At 42.8% G+C, this 27,176-nt stretch overlaps 2 protein-coding genes across 3 annotated transcripts; both read left to right on the forward strand.

The window, feature by feature from the left end:
• Positions 1–5,679: 5,679 nt before the first annotated feature.
• On the forward strand, positions 5,680–10,520 carry LOC119629713 (uncharacterized). The gene is made up of 3 exons (XM_038016567.1): positions 5,680–7,899; positions 7,984–8,477; positions 10,280–10,520. The coding sequence occupies exons 1-3, from the start codon at positions 5,680–5,682 to the stop codon at positions 10,518–10,520; spliced, it is 2,955 nt and encodes a 984-aa protein (XP_037872495.1).
• On the forward strand, positions 10,113–26,111 carry BmOR-10 (olfactory receptor-like). 2 transcript variants are annotated; one of them, XM_012692595.4, is made up of 10 exons: positions 10,113–10,925; positions 11,678–11,846; positions 13,538–13,754; positions 15,635–15,745; positions 16,017–16,071; positions 18,197–18,340; positions 18,416–18,595; positions 20,033–20,151; positions 20,220–20,373; positions 24,655–26,111. In XM_012692595.4, the coding sequence occupies exons 1-10, from the start codon at positions 10,911–10,913 to the stop codon at positions 24,706–24,708; spliced, it is 1,218 nt and encodes a 405-aa protein (XP_012548049.2). In that variant the 5' UTR covers positions 10,113–10,910; the 3' UTR covers positions 24,709–26,111.
• The last annotated feature ends 1,065 nt before the right edge of the window (positions 26,112–27,176 follow it).

Here is a 27,176-nt window from a genome sequence, read left to right on the forward strand (position 1 = left end):
GAAGCTCTTTTCGCTCTCAACGTTCTCGTACAGAAATGCAGAGACATGCAAACTGATGTCTTTTTGTGCTTCATAGACTACGAAAAGGCATTTGACCGAGTTAAACATCATCAACTTTTTAGCCTTTTATGTGACATTGGTCTAGATGGTAAGGACGTCAGAATCATCCGCAACCTGTACGAGAAGCAGGTGGCTACGATAAGAGTCGAAAATGAGGAAACCGACCAAGTTGAGATCTGTCGTGGGGTCCGGCAGGGGTGTGTCTTATCCCCGTTGCTTTTTAACATCTACTCAGAGGCTGTGATGTCAAAAGCTCTTGAAAATCTTGAAGTGGGAATAGGAATCAACGGCAGGGTCGTTAACAACTTGCGTTATGCGGACGACACTATCCTTATTGCAGCATCGGAAGCCGATTTGCAAGCAATTGTGAATAAGGTTAATGAGTGCAGCGAAGAAGCCGGGTTGTCGATAAACATAAGCAAGACCAAGTTCATGGTAGTCTCAAGAAACCCGGATTTGAGTTCAAGCGTATCTGTAGCTGGGAAACAACTAGAGCGGGTACGACAGTACAAGTATTTAGGGGCTTGGGTAAACGAAGCATGGGAATCTGATCAAGAAATCAAGACCCGGATAGAAACTGCTCGAGCCTCTTTTAATAAAATGAGGAAAGTTCTTTGCTGTCGTCAACTGAATATAAAGCTCCGAGTCAGGCTACTCATGTGCTATATCTGGCCTATCGTCATGTATGGTTGCGAAACGTGGACCCTGAAAGAGGACACTACAAGACGCCTACAGGCATTCGAGATGTGGTGCTACCGTCGCATGTTACGCATTGGTTGGACGCAGAGGGTCAGGAACGAAACCGTGCTTCAGCGCGTTCATATGTCCCGGAAAATGCTGCCTGCTATCAAAAAGCGCAAGATAGAGTATCTCGGCCACGTGCTCAGGAACGATCGATACATGCTACTCCAGCTGATAATTATGGGCAAAGTGGACGGAAAGAGACGTGCTGGGCGAAGAAAGAAATCATGGCTCCGGAATATCCGGGAGTGGACCGGTATTGCCTCCGTCGAACAGCTGTTCCGGCTGGCTGCAGATAAAAACGAATATAGAAAGCTAACGGCCAACCTTCAGGATTGAAGAGGCACTGGAAGAAGAAGAAGAAGAAATACGTAAGAAAACTTTCACTGCAGCTCGAGAGATGTTGATCGAAAAAGGACTCGGACAAAGTGACTTGTCCTTTTATATGAATAGTCTTACGGTTCTCGAAGATTCCGCCTATAGTGCTGTGCTAATCTCACCTTCGAACCACAGACAAGATAGCACAGTCACGCCATGCAGTGTCGAGTTAGAGAACTAAGCAGTGTTTCACAATTATATTATTTCCCCACACTGCGCATCGTATACGCTAGATGGTGTTAATTTCTAAAAAAAATTACATTCAATTTTTCTAGCGTTACAAGTTGTTTCGATTTTACCACCCTATTCTCTTTTAAATTATCAGTTAAGAAATGACCAGTACGTCTCTTATAGGCTGCAAGTCTTAAGTCATCTTTAAAAATACGCGACATGGTTCTAGGTGCTATCTTCATCTCCCGAGATAAAATCTTTTGCTTTCGGACAGGATTTCTGCGAATTCTTTCCCTTACTGCTTTGACCACTTTTTCGTACGAACACTACATGGACAGCCAGATCTTTTTCTGTCACAAACAGAGGAGATCTCATTGCACCTATTAATAGCCCGGTATATAAACATTTTACTAATACCAAGCATATGGAGAGTTTTAAAATTTGCATTTGGCTCCATACCTACTTTGTGTAAGGCAATCACAGCGATTCGGTTCTCTTTATCACCCCACTACATTTTAATCTCGCAAAATATTGTACAATATATTGGCGCCAAAATGAGAAAACTCAATGAGAAATCATATAAAAATGACAGATTCCAAATTCAAATGTAATATTTTGTTTATTTTTAATTGTAACAGTATTTATGGCCAGACTAAGTATATATAATGTTATGTATATATCTACTGCGATAGCCTTTTAACAAGGAGGTTAAGGGCTTCAATCGTTTAGATTGAAACCTTCTTGTTAAAAGGCCCATATAGATATTAGTGATAGGCCTAGTTAGGAGATGTAAGTAAAATGAATGAATTCACCTTTAGAATAATACGCCGGGCATCACATTTTATAGCTTTCGGCATATTTAACGCTTAAAATTCAGAAGTTCGCAATAAAACACACGGAACACTCGAAAGTAAGTAAAGACACTGATTGTTGGCGACAGCGGCGTCGCCCCATAATTATAGAATAAGTTGAAGAATATAATAGAATATAGAATAGAATAATAGATTTATATAGATACGTACATAGACATAGAGCTATAACAAATAGATAAATAACAAATAGATAAATTATATAGAGTGCATATAGATAGATAAGGATATAGGTAACGTGCACATAGATTTTACTAAGAATAGAACCTAAGTTGCTTTGAAATAAATAGTATACACTTTTGCTTTATTATTCCCGATAGTTTTAAGATTAGCATATTAACTTAAATGAACACGCGCCCGGCCCGCGTCCCGAAACGATGTAACAAACAGCATTTATCTGTGTTCAGGACCGGGTATTTTGTTTATACGGGCGCGTCATATAGATTAAGCATGGAATAAGTTATATGTATCGATAGGGATTACAACATAGAATAGTTAAGTATAAGGCATTAGTATATACATTTATTAAATAAATAGATATAACGAATAAACCGAGCCGATCATAGTGAAAATGATCTCGACGAGAGCCGTATTTTACACGAGATCTCTGTAGGGTAACATTCCGAGGTAGTTAAGCGACCCTGCGACGCTGTCAGGTACCTGCCGACCTACCGACCGACCCTCGACCGACTACCTGCCAACCGCCGGCCGCCGACCCTCCGAACGAAGATCACCAAAAAACGCACGAGTAAAGACATCTGCGCCTCGAAGACATTTATTGAAGAATTGAAGAATTGAAGACTATTGAACAGATCGTCGGTTATTGAACATAGAAGAAATTCGGTTGTATTGACAGATCGGTCGGCTCGGTTTTACGTTCAGTAGCAAAGTTTTGAGTTTTAATTTCGAGTGAGCTTGTACGATATCGTACACCTCAGGACCCTACATTGACTGCTTCAGATCGACACGAATAATCGCCACGAGACGGGCATCCGGCGTCTTATAGGATTTCAAGAAATCTTATAAGATTAATAAACCCGTCCAACCCGGGTTGACGTCACTCGCCTTATTGATACGGGTGACGTGCTGCGTACCCAACAGCTGGTCCTTCGAGCCGGATACAGCGATTATTCAACGATGCCGATCACCAGGAGCAACAAGGGATCATCGAGGGAACAGCCACTCGAACCTGCGGTTCAAGAATCCAGTCCGGAGGCAACAGAAGCGACGTCGTACGAAACATACGAGAGCTCCGCGACCGGTACGACCCAGAACACAAAACTTGAAGAGGCAACGACGCGGACACGTGGTAAAAATAGACCCGCGTCGAAGAAATCGCTACGACGTAAGGAACTGGCAGCGAGAGCGGAGCTGGCGGAAAAAGAATTGATAGAAGCACAAGCAGCCACCATAGCCGCCAGACTCCGCCTGCAATTGATTCAGGCCGAAAGCGAAGACGACGATGATTCCATTATAGAAGAGCCAAAGGACCGGGAGGACCAGGTCAGGGCCTGGGTCCAGACGTCGGTGGGCAGTATGGACAAGGAGCCCGCAGGCGAGCACATTGAGAACCGTCCCGTCAGCAAGGCCAACATGGAAGAGTGCGGCAACAGGGACCTGGCTAAGGCGATAGTGGAAGCAGTAAGGAGCGCAACGACCAAGGAGCTGCCGCCACAACCCGACTACATGCACCAGTTGCCGACGTTCGAAGGCGACTGCAGGGAGTGGGTGGCCTTCAAGGCTGTCTACGAAGATACCGCTCCACTCTTCTCAAGCGCTCAAAACATGGCGCGGCTGAGAAGAGCGCTGAAGGGACAAGCCAGGGAAGGAGTCCGCAGCCAGCTGTACTCCGAGAGCACACCGGAGGAAGTAATGGAATCACTGCGGCGGTGCTATGGAAGGGCGGACGCTTTAGTCTTAGCGGAGCTAGACCGCATACGAAGGCTTCCAACGATAAGTGACTCCGCCTACGACATTTGCTCACTGGCGAGCAATGTTAACAATACCGTCGCAGCGATCAGGGGACTGCGGAAACCCCAATATTTGATGTCGCCCGAACTGCTGAAGAGCATCGTCGACAAGATGCCGACCATCCTGAGGTTCCGGTGGTACGATCACATTATCGAAAAGACTGAAGGAGACCCGGACCTCAACACGATGTGCGGCTTCCTGAACAAGATGGCGGACCGATGCGGGCCACACGCCGTGGTTGAAGTAGCAACGAAAAGACAACCATCGAGGCGACAGGCGACGCACGCCACAACCGACTGCACCGAGCGTGCAACTTCGGACAGAGCAATGAGGGACAAGCCGGCGTGCCCGCAATGCAAGGATGGACACCCACTATACGACTGTCCGAGGTACAAGGATGCTACGGTGCAGGAACGATGGAGAATGGCAAAGGAGTCGCGCCTGTGTTATAAGTGCCTCGACGGTAAGCACCGGAAGGAAACATGTCAACGACCGCCATGCCGCACGTGCAAGCGCTGGCACCACTACTCGCTACACAACGAGAAGCCGGAGACAGAGCCAGCAGAGAACAGGGAAATCGCGAACAACGTGCGACTTCCCATCAACTGCACACGGATCAGCAGGGCGTACTTGAAGATGGTGCCCGTTGAAGTCTACGGGCCATCGGGATCGACGACGGTGCTGGCCCTGCTGGACGAAGGCTCCACGGTAACTCTCCTAGACTCGAGCGTGGCGAAGCAGATCGGCCTGAAGGGACCCAAGGAGACGCTCCACCTCGAGACCGTGGGCGGGAAGACCCTAACGAAGAAGGATTCGATGAAGCTTAACATCCGAGTTCGAGGGCTTCACCAGCGGCAGAAGAGGACGATCTTCGGAGCGCGCACAATGGATGACATGAGCCTTGCACCCCAGCGACTGAAGAGGGAGACCATCGAAGGCTACGCGCATCTGAAGAGCCTGGCGGACCAGTTATGTTACGATGAACAATCCCCCCAACTATTGATCGGGCAGGACAACTGGGGACTCATCGCCGCCAAGACGACGCGCAGGGGCAGGAGGAACCAGCCGGTAGCCTCATTCACCCAATTGGGATGGGTGCTACATGGTCTCGACGGCAACAACGCAAAAGAGGTCAACTTCCTCACCTGCGCCCATGTATCGATGCGCGAAGAGGCCTTGGACAGACCGGTGAAGGAGCACTTCACGATAGAGTCGCACCCAAGTGTCCGAACATGGATATGGAGGCGAAGGCGTTTGACATCTTGTAGAAGGAGGACGACAGTGGTTGGAGACGCGATGACGGCCGCTTCGAAGCTCGGACCTACAATCCCTGTTCGAAGCGTTGTTGCGGTTCCGAAAAAGGCTCGTCATGGTTGTCGCGGACATCAAGGAGAGGTTCCTGCAGATAAGGATCAGGGACGAGGACCGCGACAGCCTGAGATTCCTCTATAGAGAAGATTGATGCGAGGCCGCTCCAAAAGAGTATAGAATGACGTCAGTCATATTCGGAGCAGCCTGTTCACCGAGCGCGGCGTTGTTCGTAAAAAATAAGAATGCTGACGAGTACAGGCATCAATATCCAGAAGCCGCGCGGGCAATAGAAAGAAACCACTACATGGACGACTACCTGCAGAGCTTCGAGACGGAAGAAGAGGCTATAACCATAGCCAGCGAAGTGGATGTCGTCCACCGTGGAGCGAAATTCGAGCTCAGAGGCTGGGCATCGAATAGGCGCGGCGTCTTGGCGAGCCTCGCAGGTGGTGCGACCCCAGGAGACATAGAGCTGGGGTCGAAGGAAGAAAAGACCCTGGGCCTGCGGGGGTTCTACGAGTCGGACGAGATGGGATTCCGGATCCATCCACGAGACTCAAAGGATATAGAAGCACGAACCCCGACCAAACGAGAAGTGACTAGCGCGGTAATGTCAACCTTCGACCCTATGGGGCTGGCATCACCCGTGCTAATAGAAGGGAAAGCGCTCATTCAGAGCATTTGGCGGAGCGGGATCGACTGGGACGACGTCATCCTGGAAAAGGACGAGGTGGCGTGGAAACGCTATATGGAGAACCTTCGCATGTTGCAAGGCCTCCGAATAGCAAGGTGCTTCTCGTACTGTAACACTGAGGGGGAGCTGCACACGTTCACCGACGCCAGCGAGAAGGCCTACGCGTGTGCAGTCTATTGGCGTCAGAGGACAGACGAGAGCACCTACCGCGTCACGCTTCTAGCAGGGAAAGCCAGGGTGACCCCACTGAGACCAGTCTCCATCCCAAGGCTGGAGCTGCAAGCTGCGCTGCTGGGGACAAGGATGGCGCAGGCGATAGCGGACGAATTGGACATCGCAGTCGGTGTAAGGACGTACTGGACTGACTCCAGTACAGTCCTGACATGGATAAAGACCGACCCACGCACGTTCAAACCTTTCGTCGCGCACCGACTCGCCGAGATAGAAGAGTCAACGAAGCCCCAAGAATGGCGATGGGTGCCTGGCTCGCAAAACCCAGCAGACGACGCAACTAGAGAGGCGCCGGCGGATTTCGACCACACGCATCGGTGGTTTAATGGACCCGAGTTCCTGACGTGGGATGAATCGCGCTGGCCCAAGCCGCGAACATTCAAGCAAGAACCGTCTGGAGAAGAGAAAGAGGCCTACCTGGTCGCTACGGCGAGGACCGCTGAAGCTCAACCCACGCCCGATCCGCACAGATTCTCGAGCTGGGTCAGGTTATTGAGAGCAACAGCCAGGGTCCTCCAATTTATCGAGCTGTGTCGACCCCGGAAGGAGAGCGCCTGCGTGTCCAGACAATCGAAGCAGCAAGATCCCACGTGGAGGACGACACGAACGAAGCAACCCCGATCCACATGGAAGTTAAGGACCCCGGAAGCACCTACAGAAGCATGGCTGCCGCTTGATCCGCCCCACTTGAAGAAGGCGGAGAAGATCCTACTGAGAAACAGCCAAGGAGAGAGCTTCGGTGAAAAAGATCCCGAACGTCACCCCAAGTTGCGACGGCTCGACGTCGTGATGGAAGATGGCCTGTTGCGCCTGCGCGGACGTATCGACGCAGCGCAATACATAGATGCAGGCTGCAAGCGACCGATCGTGCTGGACGGGAAGCACGTGATAGCGAGATTATTGATCAAACACTATCACGAGGCGTTCCAGCACGGTAACCACGCAACGGTGATGAACGAGGTGCGGCAGCGCTACTGGATCCTAGGTCTAAGATCGATCATTCGAGCGACGGCCGTCCGATGCCAGTGGTGCAAGGTCTATCGGAGTACACCACGACTACCGCCCACCGGAGACCTGCCGATAGAGCGGCTACGACATGGAGAGCCGCCGTTCGCCTGTGCTGCTGTCGATTACTTCGGGCCGATGACGGTGACTGTAGGACGACGTCACGAGAAGAGGTGGGGCGTGCTGTTCACATGCCTCACCACGAGAGCAGTTCACATGGAGCTAGCAGCGTCACTGACGGCAGACTCAATGCTGTTAGCGCTGCGCAGGATGGCCGCCCGACGAGGAATGCCCAAAGTCATTTACAGTGACAATGGGACTAACTTCGTCGGCGCCAACAAGGAGCTCAAGCAGGCAATCGAGAATGCAAGGGAAGCAGACGTCGTGTCACGGGCCGCTCAGATGAACATAAAATGGAAGTTCATCCCGCCGGGAGCGCCGAACATGGGAGGCGCGTGGGAACGTTTGGTGCGGTCCGTGAAGACCGCGCTGGCCGTCACACTGAAGGAATGACACCCGAGGGAAGAAGTTCTGCACACTCTTCTGTTGGAGGCGGAGCACGTCGTCAACTCGCGACCTCTCGTCGCCAGGGAAGAGAGTTGGGAGTCAGAAGCACTCACGCCGAACCACTTCCTCATAGGGAGGTCCTGCGGAGCTCCGCGAATCAGCGACTACACAGACGAAGACCTGACCGGCAAAAGGACATGGAGAGTGGCGCAGCGTATGGCAGACCACTTCTGGAGTAGGTGGGTCAAGGAATACCTGCCTACGCTGCTGCCCAGGAAGATCGACGGGAGAGCAGCTGGCGAGGACTTGCAGTGTGGGGATACCGTCCTCATAGTGGACTCCACGCTGCCACGCAACACATGGCCGCGCGGGCAAGTTGTCCACACCTATCCAGGCCCCGACAACCGCGTACGAACCGTCGACGTCAGAACGAGCGGCGGTCTGCTTAAGAGACCTGCCTCCAAGATGATCCTGCTGGTGCCTGCAACGAGCGACGAGCCCACGCCCATAGAGTCGCCACGACAAGGAGTCGGTGCTACGCACGAGGGGGAGGATGTTGGCGACAGCGGCGTCGCCCCATAATTATAGAATAAGTTGAAGAATATAATAGAATATAGAATAGAATAATAGATTTATATAGATACGTACATAGACATAGAGCTATAACAAATAGATAAATAACAAATAGATAAATTATATAGAGTGCATATAGATAGATAAGGATATAGGTAACGTGCACATAGATTTTACTAAGAATAGAACCTAAGTTGCTTTGAAATAAATAGTATACACTTTTGCTTTATTATTCCCGATAGTTTTAAGATTAGCATATTAACTTAAATGAACACGCGCCCGGCCCGCGTCCCGAAACGATGTAACAAACAGCATTTATCTGTGTTCAGGACCGGGTATTTTGTTTATACGGGCGCGTCATATAGATTAAGCATGGAATAAGTTATATGTATCGATAGGGATTACAACATAGAATAGTTAAGTATAAGGCATTAGTATATACATTTATTAAATAAATAGATATAACGAATAAACCGAGCCGATCATAGTGAAAATGATCTCGACGAGAGCCGTATTTTACACGAGATCTCTGTAGGGTAACATTCCGAGGTAGTTAAGCGACCCTGCGACGCTGTCAGGTACCTGCCGACCTACCGACCGACCCTCGACCGACTACCTGCCAACCGCCGGCCGCCGACCCTCCGAACGAAGATCACCAAAAAACGCACGAGTAAAGACATCTGCGCCTCGAAGACATTTATTGAAGAATTGAAGAATTGAAGACTATTGAACAGATCGTCGGTTATTGAACATAGAAGAAATTCGGTTGTATTGACAGATCGGTCGGCTCGGTTTTACGTTCAGTAGCAAAGTTTTGAGTTTTAATTTCGAGTGAGCTTGTACGATATCGTACACCTCAGGACCCTACATTGACTGCTTCAGATCGACACGAATAATCGCCACGAGACGGGCATCCGGCGTCTTATAGGATTTCAAGAAATCTTATAAGATTAATAAACCCGTCCAACCCGGGTTGACGTCACTCGCCTTATTGATACGGGTGACGTGCTGCGTACCCAACACTGATAGTCGAATGACATTTCAACACGGCGACCGTAGTTCGTGTTTTAGCCACTTCACAGATAAGTTGGTGGCACTATACCAATTTTATAAGACGCGACATCATATAGTAAAAATGACATAAATTAATATATAAACCGAGGTAATTATTGAATGATGGTGGTACCTGACCCGGCATGGTCTGGCTTTACCACCATGCCCCTTCTCAGCCTCAAGGTAGCAAAGTGTCGCAAAGCTTCAGCGCAGCTGTTAATTTGACATCTGGTTGATTTCCCAGAATAATTAAACAGCCAGTTTACTTACCATTTGAATTAGTAATAGAAGTTACTTTGCCATTATGTTGCATTCCTGACTCAGAACCGAATTCAGTATTTTAATAAAATATTCGTATGAAATTCTATAATTTAATTCATACGATAAGTATGTATGTTATGTGAGTTATGCTTTAAGTCAAGCGATCTTCTGAGCTCATCTTCTATTCATGTAGTGAAACTCGACATAACGAACATATTAAACATCATGATGCCCTCTATTTTTAATGAATATAAATGTATGTATTTATAGGTCTTTATGTATGAAGTTGCCGTTTTAAAGTAGTGATCTATGTATGGCGACTGGCAGTAAACTTTAAATTACAATTAGGTTATTTTAAAAATATGCTATCAAAAATGTGATAGATTTCACTATGACGGCAAAAAGGAAAATATTCAATGATGTCTTTGTGATTAATACGGTTAAAACCGGACAGTGAGAGGCACACTGAACTTCAATATAAAGCTAAAGAGATTCCGATTGATAAGGTCTACGATCCGTCGGCATCAGCTCAGATCCAAACTCATGGATACTTTCGGCTCGAAAATCAAAACCGTTTCAATTGGCTAGGAGGCTCCGTGGACGATTACAATGATGGGTTTGCGAATGTTGTCCATACGATAGTTTACAAGTGTTTTGGAACCATTCGTACACCCAACTCTCAAACCCGTGGATGAATGTCGTCGAATCGTTTTATGCGTACGTATTAAGCTAGATATAAAATATATTAATACTTTAGTATCACAGTTTCGAGTTCTTTGGACATATCGCCAGAAAGAGAGGTGACAATCTGGAAAAGCTGCTGGTAACAGGCAAGGTATGCTGGAGAAGGCACAGAGGCAGAAACCCAATGTGCTGGTCGGACCAAATACGCTCCACTCTCAATACCTCAGTCCACGTTGCTACCCCAACAGCCGAGGGCAGGCAGGAATGGCGCAAGATAATGCAAGTTATTAGAGGAGGCCACGACCCTCAGCACTGAGGATTATCGACGCAAGGAGGAGGATCACAATACGACATAAGAGAGGAAGCCACTCCTCTCATCAAACAACGAATGAAACCATCATATGAGAGATTACCACGTAAGTCTGGTAGTAATTCTAAGCTTACCTACTTTCTAAGTTGAGAAAGTTGGCATGTGTCCAATAACAAACTTCAAAAATTATCTGACCAATTGATACAGATACATTAATGCTAACACCATTATCATTTGTCGTAGATAATAATTGAATGACAAAGAAACCTGATATTCAGTATGAGATAATTTGACAAAGGGTTTATATCTCTCAATCCGTATCTGGATTTTCATGACCATAGGCTACTTTCCCATACAATGTTTCCGCCCCTGTAACCCTTAACGCGTAATTGCCAGTTGCATAGGAGGAATTCTGGGCTTGAACCAGCTCTCAGTTTGCGTTTGAAGTCCAGGCTGTAGACACACCTACAAGCTAGTTTTGGTAATATTACTTCTAAATTATTCTGAATGATATGAGGAAATATCATTGTATAAGAAAATCATTTAATATACTATATGTATCATTACGCATATATTCCGATTGTTTTTATTCGGATCCAGTAAAAATTGACAACTAGTTTATAAATTTCAAATAAATTTAAAATATATTTACTTTGGCAGACGCGGAAAAACTGTTTGTTCCTAAAACCTAATAAAGTCAGAGATCAGAAACCCGACCCATTTGCTAATCTCATGTAATATAGGTGGACCGAGAGATCATCTACCTAAGATGGCCATGATTAGCCAAAATACTCTCTTGTCACCTCACCTGATGTACGCTCTAAATCAGACACTAACGGATTTTATTTTTATTTTCAGTCATTTTTCGATGTGGCCATGGCGTTCTTTATAAAAAACAAAATGTTTGGTTTAACAATAACTTTGAACACTTTATCATGGGCTGGATTAATAATGCGAGATCAATACACGAAGACTCAAAGGATCATCGTCAGAGTGTATGCATGGCTGGTTTTCCTATATCTATTTGGTGCGTAACACCTTACAATGAAATTTTAAAATGATGCATTTTAATATTCCAACCATACTCGTAAGTTTATGTACAATAGTGATGAACTCAGATATAAGAAAACCAGTTTTACCAGGACAGGTGGGCGAGCTCCTAATGTTAGGGTTATAGGCGTCTAATAATATTGTTAATGGATCTGATGGATGATCCGTAAGGATGTGTCCAGGGCGTCGACGATGACTGGCTTCTGCGTGGACAGGAATTGAGGATGGGATCCGCGGCGGCAACGGTGAGGCCTTATCGAAGTAGGTACCGTTCCGACGCTAGCTTCAGGTGTTTCCGGATCGATTCGGAAGACCCAGATAGCTGTGTAGGTCGTCATTCTTCACGAACCACAGTGGTCCGACGGCTAACTTGCAAAAACATGATTGGTGTCTATGTGGGTGCGGTGAGGTAAAGCCTACCGAGGATAAACGCGGCACGGTCGCGGACAGACTTTGTGTGTGGGTGGCATGTAATGAATGCATCCAGGATAACTCCCAAGTACTTGAACCTCATGTCCCAAGCTATGGATTGGCCGAAGAGGGTATTCGGGGGTGTGAGATTCCTGCGCCTAATGCGGGAGGAGATACGGGTTCCCTTTTTTTGAAAGAGCATCTTTGTAATTTTCGCTGGGTTAATATCGATGCGCCGTTTCCGGAACCACTGTCCGAGGGTCAAGAGTGCGCTCCTTAGCTTACTCTCTATTAGGGACTTGTTTCTATTCAAATAATAAACGATCGTATCAGGTCGGCGGCGACCGGTGAATGTCGTTGATAAATAAACTAAACAGGAAGGGAGAGAGGACGAAGTCAGCAGAGTACAGTTTGCCTAGAGACATGAGGATAATTTTTCGGCTTATTTGATTTATGGTTGCCGATAACGTCCCCTTCTTTCCACACCGCGGGAAAGATGCAGTTCGTCATAGCGACCATTGAAAATAGATGCCAACATCGTAATGAGTTGGGCGGGTAGAAGTTTGATAAAGCGATTAGATATACCGTCGGAACCAGGAGCCTTGCGAGGACGTAGGTCTTTGATCAGATCTTTAAGTTCCATCGGGCTAACGAGTGACAACGCGTCCGAGGGTGGTACGGAGGCTATGCGTTCATCCTCACTGTCTACTAATTCTACTCGTATGTGAACGGGATCCGCGGATTGAGTGCTGGGCGTGCAATGGGTTTGCAATGTATCGGCCAGCAGCTCTGCTTTTTCGTCGTCATCGAACATCGCGAGTTGGCCCATGGGGCCTGCGAGGGGGAACCTAGTTACTACCGTATCCGATTTGAGAGTCCGAGCTAAACGATAGTAAGATTGCTGGGGCGAGTCCTTCTAAGAAATTAGACCACCTGGCGTCTCGGACTTCGTCGATGCTAGATTTCACGTCGCGTTGTAGGGCGCGCATTCGAATACGATTTTCCTTGGTAGGATACCTAACGTGAGCCCGGATCGAGGGGCTTTTAGCTCTAAGGAATTTCCTAACATCGACGTGCTATTTGAATTGGTGAAGGAAGTCCCCCGCTACAATTTGCTCGATGACCTATGTAATGTCGTTGTGATGTGTGACGTTACGAGGTCTATGGCTTGCGATCTCTATCTAAGTTGTAAAGATTGCAATTTTTGTAAGATCATATCCGTGAGTAGCACAAGTAAACATATTATTTTCTAACCAGTTGCTGCAGCTTGCGTACAAATCGCGGACATTATTGACATCTGGGGTGACATTAATCTCATGGCGGAAACAGCTTTGCTTCTCTTTATGGAATTCGCAGTGATTTCTAAGATTTTAACCTTGTTATTGAGATACGATAGAATAATGGAGATCATCAATGGAACTGAAGAAATATTGTATTTTGAAAACGGATTGGAAGGCCAAAGGATTATCGCAAGGTACGCTTATACTCTAATTACAATGTAAAGAGCAACCTATTTTTACGATCTTATTTTATAATATTGTCTGATCATTATCGATGGACCGGCCGCACTGGAGATCACTTGGAGAGGCCTATGTTCAGCAGTGGACAATGGACAGGTTGAGATGTTGAAGATGATGATTATCGATGTTCTGTGAGTGTACAAAGGGGGTTTTGAGAATTGTCCAAAGACTTTGGAAAATAGGTTTTTAAAATTTTATTATAGTGTCCTGCTTCATTTTATTATAGTCTCCTACTTCAAATGTGCCATATGAAATTCTACTTTTTAGCGTGACAGCTTGGCCTCTTCATGCTCGTTACAAGCGGGGTTATGAATAGTTTAAACCATCCTGTGGATTACCAATATTCCTCATTGAGTGATGGCCTGGAAGGGCCGTGGGAATGCAAGTCTCCGTAAACAACCCTAATTTGAAATTTATCCATTGTGTAATGGATGGGAGCATAGGATACCATGGAAGATGTCGGATGTCCATTTCGGGGTCAGGATTCGTGACTATGGTGCTATGCTACGTATTCACGAACCCATTTTCATCGTCTTTATTCATTGGGTGCTTTAAAAAGCAATCAGCCACTTAACGTAAAGAACCTGAACATGACAACTAAAACACTGACTCACTATGATTGTGGAGTCTGTTGCTTTTCTAGCGACATATCGCATAAAATCGAAAATCGCAATCGATATATGGCGTTAAAGCTATTTAACAATTAAGTATATTCCATTATTAAGCGATGTTCACTTTACTGTTGATTAAACGCATCGAAATATTTCGTTAAAGCTATTTAACAATTAAGTATATTCCATTATTAAGCGATGTTCACTTTACTGTTGATTAAAAGCATCGAAATATGGCTTTAAAGCTATTTAACAATTAAGTATATTCCATTATTAAGCGATGTTCACTTTACTGTTGCTTAAACGCATCGAAATATTTCGTTAAAGCTATTTAACAATTAAGTATATTCCATTATTAAGCGATGTTCACTTTACTGTTGATTAAAAGCATCGAAATATGGCTTTAAAGCTATTTAACAATTAAGTATATTCCATTATTAAGCGATGTTCACTTTACTGTTGATTAAAAGCATCGAAATATGGCGTTAAAGCTATTTAACAATTAAGTATATTCCATTATTAAGCGATGTTCACTTTACTGTTGATTAAAAGCATCGAAACATGGCGTTAAAGCTATTTAACAATTAAGTATATTCCATTATTAAGCGATGTTCACTTTACTGTTGATTAAAAGCATCGAAATATGGCTTTAAAGCTATTTAACAATTAAGTATATTCCATTATTAAGCGATGTTCACTTTACTGTTGATTAAAAGCATCGAAATATGGCTTTAAAGCTATTTAACAATTAAGTATATTCCATTATTAAGCGATGTTCACTTTACTGTTGATTAAAAGCATCGAAATATGGCGTTAAAGCTATTTAACAATTAAGTATATTCCATTATTAAGCGATGTTCACTTTACTGTTGATTAAAAGCATCGAAACATGGCGTTAAAGCTATTTAACAATTAAGTATATTCCATTATTAAGCGATGTTCACTTTACTGTTGATTAAACGCATCGAAACATGGCGTTAAAGCTATTTAACAATTAAGTATATTCCATTATTAAGCGATGTTCACTTTACTGTTGATTAAACGCATCGAAACATGGCGTTAAAGCTATTTAACAATTAAGTATATTCCATTATTAAGCGATGTTCACTTTACTGTTGATTAAACGCATCGAAATATTTCGTTAAAGCTATTTAACAATTAAGTATATTCCATTATTAAGCGATGTTCACTTTACTGTTGATTAAACGCATATTTTTTTCCAGTGTCGATAAAGAGACGACCCGGTTTTTACAGTTCAACAGTGCATTTGTTGTTTTGTCGACTACTTTCTGGTTCACGGGTGAGCATAGCAGCACATTTTTCATTCGAGCTAAGTGAGTAATATTTATTTTTTATAAGTACAAAACTGTTTGTGTAAGTATATTTTTTATTATTGCTGATAGCTCAAAGCCTATATGAGTCCACATATTATGTAGGATGGTTCTGTCCAATGGTTCTGTAAAGGCTTGGCTTGGCTTGGCCATGGCTTTGGTAAAGCTGTCGTTTGCTAATACCGAAATCAATTACAATAATTAGCGTGTAATATATAATATCAATCATCATATCATATAGCAGCATCATGACGTATTTTTCCTTCTATTTAAGATACCCGTTTAATGAACTGAAATCACCCGGCTATGAGTTTGCACTTATACATCAGGTAAGCAGTACTTATTTATAAACATTTTGTTGCACTAGATAAGGGGTGCTTATTGCAAAACCAAAGTTTTATCAGGTATGTATGATATATTATTGATATATTACTATTAATGTATTCTCTCTGTAGTATTAGGTTGGTCTGTTTGGGTATCTGATGCTTGTTTATGTGCAGATGGTGTGTGTGATAGTGTGTATGAGGCTGTAAGCACAAGGTCTGTTATTTGTGAGTCTGTCTATGGTGTGTGTACTATGTCTTCTGTTGAGTTAAAAGTACTTTTGTTATTTGTATCATGTGAACCATGTTGAGTACTGTGTATTATGTTTGCCTGATTTATGGGAGGTGAGTTAGTTGGATTTGTAGATATTGAAGTCAAACTATGTTGATTTTGTTCTACTTCGGTCGTTATGATTTCCCTTTCTGCGGCTGAAGTCCTATTATTGCGGTGTATAGCTCGCATTTGATCTGCTAAGCGTTGTTCTGATATTAATTGAAGGTCTGGATATATTTCAATGAATTTCGTGTAGAGTTGTAAGATTAGTTTCGCAATTTGAAACAATGTAATAGCAGCGAAGTAGTTGTTTGTTTACTTCATCCATCCACTTCATTCGCTGCCAGTTTCAACCAGCAAGGGTGGTTTGCAGGTATTGTGTCCTGCAAAACACTTCTTGCTGATTCCTATAGAGTTTCTGGTGTAAGTGTCATTTGTGTTTCGGCTGTAGTAGATTAGTCGGTCGTGGCCCGCCTGTTTAATCTACCACTGGCGGTCTGCATGCTGCCACGTCCAGTGTCAGCTCCAGACGTGCCCTGGCGGCGCCCCAGCGGCCCTATTACACGTACATTTCTTTCTGTATTTTCAATTTTTTAAGGGATCCCAGAGCCACGTTGAACCACCACGTGAGTCTGGTGTTCGACTCGGACGTATGGTTGGATTATAGTTACGTATAAGAATACTACCCTACAGTGTCGATCTACACAAAAGCGCACACGAGAAACATGTCACGTCGAATAACATAGGTGTGCCTAAAGGCACAATATTCACCTAGCTGTCACGTAAGGAATGACTTCTTCTAAAACCGAAGTTATGGTCTTATTGAAGCCACGGTCGCGTTCAATCATCAAAGTCATACTGTCAAATGTCAATGGTGACTATCGAGACAGGGACGTCAGAGACGATAACATTCGAAGTATCGATCCAACAGAAGGATCTATCTACATTAAGTTCGATAACGTACCGTCCTCCAAAATTTGTTTTATTACAAATTATGAACATTATAGTATTATATCGTATTAATATATTAATATGTTAAGCAAAAACTTTGTACCCCTTTTTACGAAAATTGCGCGGACGGAGGAGTATGAAATTTCCCACATTTATAGAGAATATAGAGAAGGAGTGCAGAATACTAATATATTTTTTAATTATGCATAAAAAATACAAAAAATCAATAAACAAGATATTATGCCCACTACCATGTATTTGACACACACACACATATATATAATATACTCTTTTGTTTATTCTGTGGTCTCTTAGTCTGTAGTCAAATTGAATAGATTAATATTGTTTGTCTATAATGGAGTCTTGGCGAAATCTGTGATTATAGAAGTAGTAGTAGTCGAAGTATTTGACAATAGAACCAAAGTAATGTTCAAACTTATAATTTCATTTAATTAGAGTCGAACTTCGACTTTTGCGGGATCACTAGTCGTATTAATTATACCTATGACAAATTTTGTGTATTTTATTACGGCGGATTTCAACTGTGCCCTTTGAACTCGAGAGTTCGCAGAAGTGCCAATAACAAACAGAGGCTCATCTGACCTCTAGCTAGGATTCCCGGTACCATGGGAACCAGAAACTAATATACATGCTTAACATAAGCAAGTCTTCTTGCATTGGTGTTAAACGCTGAGATACAACCCACAGACCTGTTCATAACAGGAAAGCATGGTCAAAGGAGGGCTCTCTACACAGAACCCACGATCCTCGACGTAGCTGTCAGGAGCTTTAAATACGATGCAACTCATGTTATCTAAAGACTCAAATTAGCCAAAATTATCCAAATTATACGAAGCAAACAAAGGTACAAATATATATTTAACTTACTAGATTTTCTTTGCTCAGTGCATGATGATGGTATTCACGGGATATACTGTGTTCAATATTAATATCTTCTTCGCGTCGGTGGTCGCAGGCTGCCGTTGTAGACTAAAGCTAGTGGCTTTGTCGATACGAAATATCTGCATCAATATACCGGTGAACAAAAAGGTAATCATCAATGATTTCTTTAATAGGTTAAATATTAATAGGTCGACATTTTCATGATCATCAATTTTCTTGTAGAATCTTATAACACCGGAAGAAGAAAAAATCGTTAAAGAAAGGCTTCACTGTGCTATTTCGCAACATAAGTGTGCTCTGAACGCAGCGAAGGATATTAAGAATTGTATATCCGAATTTCTTTTGGTGCAATTCACCGTATCCATTATTATCATCTGCACTACTGCATATCAATTGGCTGTGGTAAGAGTATTTTTCTTTTGGGAAGGAAATATTACTTGTGGCCCGGAGGCCTTCCAGTTTCACCAGGACAGGTGGTCAGGCACAGGCTCAGCCAGGAGGGGTGGGATTTGCTAACAATTGCCCGAGTGCCTTCGAAGGAGACTCAACAACTCAAGGGCAGCTGTTTTGCGAATGCATCTACTACCGGATCGGAATCGCGATCCGCTGAGGAGATCCGGCGAGAAACTCAGCGGGCTGATGTTTAGGTTGGGTTGCACGTTGAACTCTTTGCCGAGTATGGTTACCAATGTCCCGAAGCCTGCTCTTAGTGCTACAGCTGGAAGCGTCTAATAATATTGTTAGTGGATCAGAAGGAACCGTAAGGACATATCTAGGGCGTTTCTGACGGCTCCTCCATGAGCCGGAGTCGGTGAGTAGTCAGTGGCGGCAACGATGAGGCGATTATCATGACGCATTGTCTTATCGAGGTAACGTTCCGACGCTGACTTCAGCTGTTTCTTGATCGATTCAAAGTCCAGATCGTCGTGTTTTTTTTGTTGTTTTATTGCTAAGGTCTACCGGATGTTAAGTGGTTACTGGAGCCCATAGACATCTACAACGTAAAAGCCGCCACCTACCGTGAGATATGCATTCTAAGGTCTCCGTTTTAACAGTACAACGGTCGGACCACCCTTCAAACCGAAACGCATTATACTTCACGACAGAAATAGGCAGGGTGGATGTTTTATTTTTACTTTTTTTATTTTTTTTCGGGCCGGGTACTGAACCTCCTACGAGGTCTCTGCGCCTAGGGGGCGCGCTGGGTATGTGGGTCTTGACGGTCTGCAGATGTTGAGAACAGACCGCGGGTTCAAGGATGTTTTAGGGCCCTATCCACCAAACGACTCCCCTTGCTCTCTCTCACCCGACGTCCGATCCCGTCCGGGGCCAGAATCCAGACAGAGTAGGGGGTTTCCCGCGGTGAACACTGCAACCAGACTCGCGGCGCCAGGCCTAGGACGCCCGTCGATAGTCAACGACTCTACATCGGCCGTCTCGATACGGCAGCCTGACAGGCCGCCCCGGGCTTCCACATTTTCGGTATTCCACAATACTCCGGTGGACCAGAACCAGCCTGCCAGGTTGGAACGCGGTACACCGCCAACCGGTTGCTCTTACACAACAGTTCCGTGGAACTGCTGACGTGCAGCGCAGGCAGCACGCCTGTTCCTCGGGTCGCCCCATGGCCTTCACGGGGGAAGGTCATACAGGGGCTGGAGTCGGGAAAAGAGGTTTATTTCAAACGAGGCTTGTGAAGAGTACGTAACATTAGGCAGCGGCTTGGCTGTCTTGGTTGTCTGCTTGGCATTGCTGAAGTCTAATGAAGGCGACGGTAACCGCTCAGGCTATAGGCTCGTCTGCCTAAAAGGGCATTAAAAAAAAAGCTGTTTGTTCCAGAACAAAGCAATTGGTAATATACAAAAAACATCAATGTTTGGGTATATCCTTGGAGCGTCACTTGAAGTTTTCTTATTTTGCTTTCAAGGAGAATTTCTTCGTAATGCGGTACGTGATTGGTTAATTATCTTTGTTTAGGTAAATTTCATTTCAAACAAACAATAACGTAAAATTCTCGTAAATACAGTGAAGAAATTGCGGATGCTGCATATGAATGTCCATGGTACACCCTCACTCAACCTTTGAAAAGGACCCTTTTAATAATCATGATGCGAGCACAGAGCCCCGTCATTCTCACGGCGGGGGGTTTCATTGATTTGTCCATCAGAGAATTTATGGGAGTAAGTTTTATCTTTGACTAGCTTTTGCCCGCGACTTCGTCCGCGTGGAATAGTTACTTTGGCATAACGCTAAAATACCTGCCTCTTCATTTACGTAGACAGTGAAAATATTTTTTTAATAATAGATTATTAAAGAGTAATAATCTAATTATATCTAATAAATGAATAAAAATAATTATTATTTAGGTAAAGCTACTTCCTGCGTTAGCTCACCGCCAGTTGGCAGCGTTCCCAGAAGGCTGGCAGCATTTCCACGCTGGATAGCAATTCTAATTCTTTGTGCAAAATACGTACCGGCCTTCTGGTCTCCTGAGGCCTCAAATAGTTTTTTTTAAGGTACAAGGGCTACCTTGCTAAAATGCAAATAAAAAACAAAATTTCTGATTGTTATCCATATCTTTGGCAATGCTACAGTCAATATTCAAAATTAGTATACAAGAATAACCTAATATTCTCTCAAGTAGGCTGTCAGCAAGGTGATCCTTTAGGGCTGGCCATCTTTAGTTTAGCAATCCACCCAATTATAACCAATTTGAAATCAAAATTAAACAGGTGGTATCTCGATGATGGCACCATTGAAGGCGATGTTTTGAACGTAGACATGGACGACCGAATATGGCCCTAGCTTCTCTCCCGATAAAGCTTGGGGGCCTAGGCATCCGCAAAATTTCATGTGTAGCATTACCAGCATTTCTTGGTTCAGTCCACAGTACTTACGAACTCATTTCTAAAATTTTGTCTTCGCCTTTATTGGATCCAAAAATCAGTTATATGACTGAAGCAAGAAATGAGTGGTTACTAGCCTGCCCTAATACTAATCTGCCCACGGTCCCGACTTCTCAGCGATTGTGGGATGAGCCGCACTGTGAATGGATACGTAAAAATCTACTTGACTCATGTAGAGATTCAACAGAGCGTGCTCGCCTCCTTGCAGTTGCAGAATGGGAATCGGGGCTATGGTTGCAGGCCCATCCATCACTTCACACCGGCACTCTAATGTCCGACAATAGCTTTCGTTTAGCAACCTGTCTTCGCCTGGGGGCACCTTACTATGTTCAGCATCACTGCCAGTGTGGCAACATTGTCGACCGCTTTGGTTACCACGGGCTCTCATGCGTGAAAAACGCTGGCAGAATATCCCGCCACGCCAGAATAAATGACATCATCCGTCGGGCCCTTGTCAGCGCCGGCGTGCCAGCCATTCTAGAACCGAATGGTTTGGTGCGAGGCGATGGTAAGAGACCAGACGGTATGTCGATTATTCCCTGGAAGATGGGTCGGTCGCTCGTTTGGGATGCGACTTGTGTAGATACCATGGCACCGACACATCTTCCTGGGACTAATTCTAACGCTGGCAGCGCTGCTTCAACGGCTGAAGGCCTCAAACGGCGGAAATATGAAAATCTCTCTAAAGATTTCAGTTTTGTTCCGTTTGGGGTAGAAACTTTGGGCCCCTGTGGCCCATCTGATAAAAGCTTTTTTAAGGACCTTAAAGAGTTATTTAAGGTACCAAAATCATGCTTTTTAACAGACTTCAAAAGAGATTCTCATACATTAGACAGATACAGATATAGAGAAGACTCTCATACATTACTTTAGCGAAACTTTAACCGTTTCCGCAGCGCACGCAGTGGAAGCTCTCAAAAGGCGTTAAAGCCTCGATTTTGAAATATTCTTTATTGGTGCTCAGCTTGCATTGGTCTTAGCGTGATGTTATATAGCCTATAGCCTTCCTCGATAAATGGGCTATCTAACACTGAAAGACTTTTCAAATCGGACCAGTAGTTCCTGAGATTAGCGCGTTCAAACAAACAAACTCTTCAGCTTTATAATCTATACTTCTATACTAATATTATAAAGAAGAAAGATTTATTTGTTTGTTTGTATTGAATAGGCTCCGAAGCTACTGAACCGATTTGAAAAATTCTTTCACTGTTTGGAAGCTACACTATTTCCGAGTGACATAGGCATAGTGACATCTTTTTTGAAAAAAGTTAGGGATCCTTACTAAAACTCCAATAATGTAACCTAAGGTGTAAAAAAATTAACGAAAATATTCTTTACATCGCGTGCTCTGCGAAAATTATTGATGATAGAATAAAATATGCACTACGACTTTGTAGAACACATTAATATTTACAAAAAGTGTCGCGACAGCATATTATGTCTAACTATTATAGTTATGCCGCAATAAGTGTTATTTTATTTAAAAAATAAAACAACGCCAAATATTGTTGAAATTTTTGCTAAGGACTCGAGCGGAGCCGGAGCGGTCCGCTTGTATTAAATAAGTACATAGATAACGCATAGAACAAAATGAAAGTATGTCCGAAAATTCCAAAATCAATTCCCCAATCACGCAAAAAATAACATGTACCCTCATTCTAATATATATTTACTCTTAATTAAGTTTTGTATGGTGTGACGTATAGCCAGTTACACAGTTACACATTTTTACACAGTTAGCTATTTTATTTGTTGTGCTGATTATAGCAACTATATATAATCTGTTATATACAAAGGAATAGAATTACTGCAAAACATAATGCGGTAGGCAGCGGCTTGGCTCTACCCCTGGCATTGCTGAAGTCCATGGGCGACGGTAACCACTCACCATCAGGTGGGCCGTATGCTCGCCCGCCTACAAGGGCAATAAAAAAAAAAAAAACAATACGTAGCGTGAAACGTAGCTTAATATTCAAAATAGATAATTTAGTGAATTTACATAACTCAAATCTAATTTATTTTAACGAAATTACTTTTAACTAATATACTAATATAAAAAAAAAAAAAACGTGTGGCACTCGGAGACTGCCGCGGTAAAGCTATTGCATAGCATTTTTTATCAACTTATGTAATTATAATTATTTATTTATTTTATTTATACAGTATTTTTTTTCCTTTGTTTTTCTTTAATATTAATTCAAGTTACACTTTTTGAGCGTGGTCACCGATAAGAAAACATTTTTTTTTCTTTTATTAAATAAATGAGAAGTTAATATTGTTCAAAATATTTTTATTATCTTACAATACATGTAGGTAGGTTATTCAGGAATATTTCTCATTGAAACTATAGGTTTATGGTAACTGAAATAAGAAACATAAGTTTGAGACTTGATATCATCTAAATATCTGGAAAATACCGCGTCAATGGTGGTCCCATATTTTGTTGTGGATTCTTGTGGATCATTATTCATTTTCAAATTCAATATTTTCGAAAGAAAAGTTGTCAACCGCTCTGATTTTTTATCAGCGAAGTTGATGTTGAAATCGCCAGCCAAGATAAGTGGAAATTTATTACCATTTGTACCAAGTATTTTCGACCCTTCTTCAGTGTACTCCAGTAAAGTGCGATGAATAAAATGCTCTACCTCGTCTAATTTTGGATTCGGAGAAATGTTAATTGCTACCATGACTATGTGTAGGCCATTTCTAAGTTTGCATAAGCCAACATATACAATTATTATCATAATATTCTTGTTGTTTTAAACATTCGCCCAGAATCAACGGTTTAGCTAGTTTATTTTTAATGCCACTCCAATCACTGAATTAGTAGTAGTAGTAGTAATAAAATTCTTCGACTAAGCGATAGAAAATAGCACGCCCAACGCATTGTAATGTGATATAATTTTCTACTTTACAATTCCGTTTGTCACCGATAGATGGCGCTTGACGCAAAAGCTGAATCGCGCTATCATTGTGTTACCCACGAAATGATATCACATATTTTGATAGTACATAAAGCGGTGCTTAGACTTCTTACTTTAAACACTATACAAGCGTAACGTGTGAATGTGTTGAACGCGAGCTACATAGTACGCGTAGTGAGGGGTGGAAGGTTTTTTTCGTTACGGAATTTCACGATTCCGCTCTCAAGCCGCGCTCAAGGCCCGCGATAAAATCTATGCAATAGCTTAAAAAACGTTATGATTATCCCGTCTGTTAAAAGATGGCACCACCAACTTGCTTAAGCAATTACAATATTTATTAAAAGTATTAATGTTAACTGTAATAGGTTTTATTTTCAATATTTATGCTTATTAATATTTCAGTATTTTGACAGTTAGTTACTAGCTAGTTATGGTGACAAGCTAGACTGTTTTCTAACGGACAAGGACCTTAAAAACTGATTCCTTCATTTGTAATCATGTAAATTTACAAATAGTCAGATGACATTTTTGTGCTACCGCTGTTTCTCTTAGCTCATCTTCACAATAGCAATTTCTACGTTATTTTATATTGAAAACAAAATTTTAATGTGACATTTATTTGACATTTCAGATACTGAAAGCATCCTACAGTTTTTTCACGGTTCTCCAACAAGTCAGCGAATAAGACAATGCATATTAACTATCTCAAGTTTGTCAAGATTTTTCTTCTCACATTACCTAATTTAAATAATTTTATGCCATTGTGTGATCAACACCTAAACCTTTTCTTACACTTTCTGAACACCTTAACTACAAATTTTATAAAAAAATCATAATAAATGGAAATCGTCTACAAACAACAGACCTTCCAACATCATCGTCGAGTGGAAGAGCACGATCGTTCACCATCGCCACCTTTTTGGAACAACGAGGCGAAATGGATCATCATTATCATTAATGGATCGGGAGGATCCGTAATGACGTGCTTAGGGCGACGTCGACTGTTTACCATTCGGTCTACAGGATCGGGTATATAATTCCCGGAGGCCACGACAAGAGGGTTTTCATGTCGTGCCGCCTTTTCGAAGTGGCGCAATGATAGCGACTGTAGACAGAGTCAAGCTCCAAGTCATCATGGAAATCCACGTTTCTTAGGAACCATGGTGCTCCGACGGCTATTCTGCAAAAACGGGATTGGATAACTTGAAGAGGTTTCAAGTTGGTCTGCTGCTTTAATGTGCTGTCACATGCGTTGCAATAAGCATATAAATAAGAATGAATAATAATACGAGCACATTCTGGTGTTTTATAACAAAAACTAGATGATGACCGGTTTTTTTTTATAACGCCATCTTGTTGTGTCTTTAAAGTTAAGAAAAATAGTATTATTATTCGCCAATAGATGTCGGGAAGAGTTGATTATTGAAAACACGAATAAAACTACATTTTCTGAAAATAAATCGTAGCTAGATCGATCTATCGCCCCCGAAATCCCCTGTATACTAAATTTTATGAAAATCGTTGGAGCCGTTTCCGAGATTCAGATTATAAACATATATATATTAATATGCAAGAATTGCTCGTTTAAAGATATAAGTTAAGATACAATATAAATTATCTATATCTGGCCATAGGTACTGTTACAATTAAAAATAAAAAAAAATCTATTGCAAATAACATTTATTACTTTTACAGTGTGTTAGTTTAATACATAAATATAAAACAATTTAAAGTATAAAAAGCTTATTCGACGTGGTCTCCATTGGCTGCAATACAGTCCTTTAAACGTTGAGGCCAGTTAGAAGAATAGAAGCACGCATTCTTTCCATGGGAAAATTTATCCCCAGCTGCAGCGGCAGCAGCTGCCCCTGGTTTACTGACTCATCTTCGGATAGTTATTGTTATTATCGTTATCCTCGGGCCTTTGTTATCGAACCCACCCCTTGTGGCTGAGCCCAAGTTCTTTTAATTTATATTGACATTAAGTTTATGATGTAACAATCTTTGAATAATTAAAATATTTTAAAAAATTCACTTAATAATAATATAATTTAAATATTATTCAACTAAATAAACACTTTCAATGTTCGATTTGTTTTATTACTTAGTAAAATTTCGTCAAAATCGGGCCAGCCGTTCCAGACATTAGCCGGAACAAACAGACAGACAGACCAAAATTGTAAAAAATGTTATTATGGCGTATGTAACGTATTCCATACCATACCATACCATACTCATACCATACCATATTCATATGCGTGTAGTAAAAAGCGGTTATTTCAATATTACAAACAGACGCTCCAATTTTATTTATAATGTATAGAAATCATGGACTGTAATGAACGGAGCAAGGCAAGATTAAATGTAATGATATAGAATAATGTCTAAGTAAGACGATGGTAGTTTACTGAGACTTTGTGGTTTTTTGGCAGAGCCCGAGAAACTTTTCGAGTTTTTTTTACTAACTTTCAAAGATGCTAAACGATTTACAACCCACCATTATTAGTTGTTAAAACCTCGCAATGTCGCAAATAAACTGAAGAGTAATAATTTACGAGATACTGTCACTGTTTCAACAGAGAAACGGAAATAATTATACATTAAATTAAAAGTAAATTAGAATAAAAAATAGTTTTAATTTACATAAATACTTAAAAACCTTATAATAAAAGAATACGACAACACTGTTGTCACAATTTTGGCGGGAACTCGAAGGTGAGTGAAAAAGTTCAATTCGGCAATCCAAACGTCGAGGGACTCCCATATTGGAGCTTTGACGTAAGGCGAGTGTGCTAAAGTCCCGGGGCAGCCCCTTCTGGGCACGTGCAGATATGGAATCCACAAACGAGCTGTTCGCGGAATTCCTCCGCATGAAATACCCAACGTTAGATGCTGAATTCCTCATCTTCAAGGCCAAATACGCTACAAACTCGCCTACGGTCTCAGTCGCATCCGTCCGCTGACCACGGAATAATCATCCGACGAGTTATCGCCCGATTAGCCTCATGTCTCTAGGCAAACTGTTCGAGCGTCTGCTCTACAAACGCCTCAGAGACTTCGTCTCATCCAGGGGCATTCTCATCGATGAAGAATTCAGATTTCGTGCAAATCACTCATGCGTACAACAGGTGCACTGCATCACGGAGCACATTC

The sequence above is a fragment of the Bombyx mori genome, chromosome 16 (genome assembly GCF_030269925.1).
Source record: "Bombyx mori chromosome 16, ASM3026992v2".
Taxonomy (NCBI): Eukaryota; Metazoa; Arthropoda; class Insecta; order Lepidoptera; family Bombycidae; genus Bombyx; species Bombyx mori.

Excerpts from the sequence above, each read along its gene's own strand:
- LOC119629713 (XM_038016567.1), top strand. The coding sequence starts at position 5,680 with ATGACGTCAGTCATATTCGGAGCAGCCTGTTCACCGAGCGCGGCGTTG. Across the intron at positions 7,900-7,983 it reads GAGGCGCGTGGGAACGTTTG|GCGGAGCACGTCGTCAACTC; the intron begins GTGCGGTCCGTG and ends CTTCTGTTGGAG. Across the intron at positions 8,478-10,279 it reads CGACAAGGAGTCGGTGCTAC|TGAGAGGCACACTGAACTTC; the intron begins GCACGAGGGGGA and ends AAAACCGGACAG.
- BmOR-10 (XM_012692595.4), top strand. Across the intron at positions 15,746-16,016 it reads ACATTTTTCATTCGAGCTAA|ATACCCGTTTAATGAACTGA; the intron begins GTGAGTAATATT and ends CTTCTATTTAAG. Across the intron at positions 18,341-18,415 it reads ATATACCGGTGAACAAAAAG|AATCTTATAACACCGGAAGA; the intron begins GTAATCATCAAT and ends ATTTTCTTGTAG.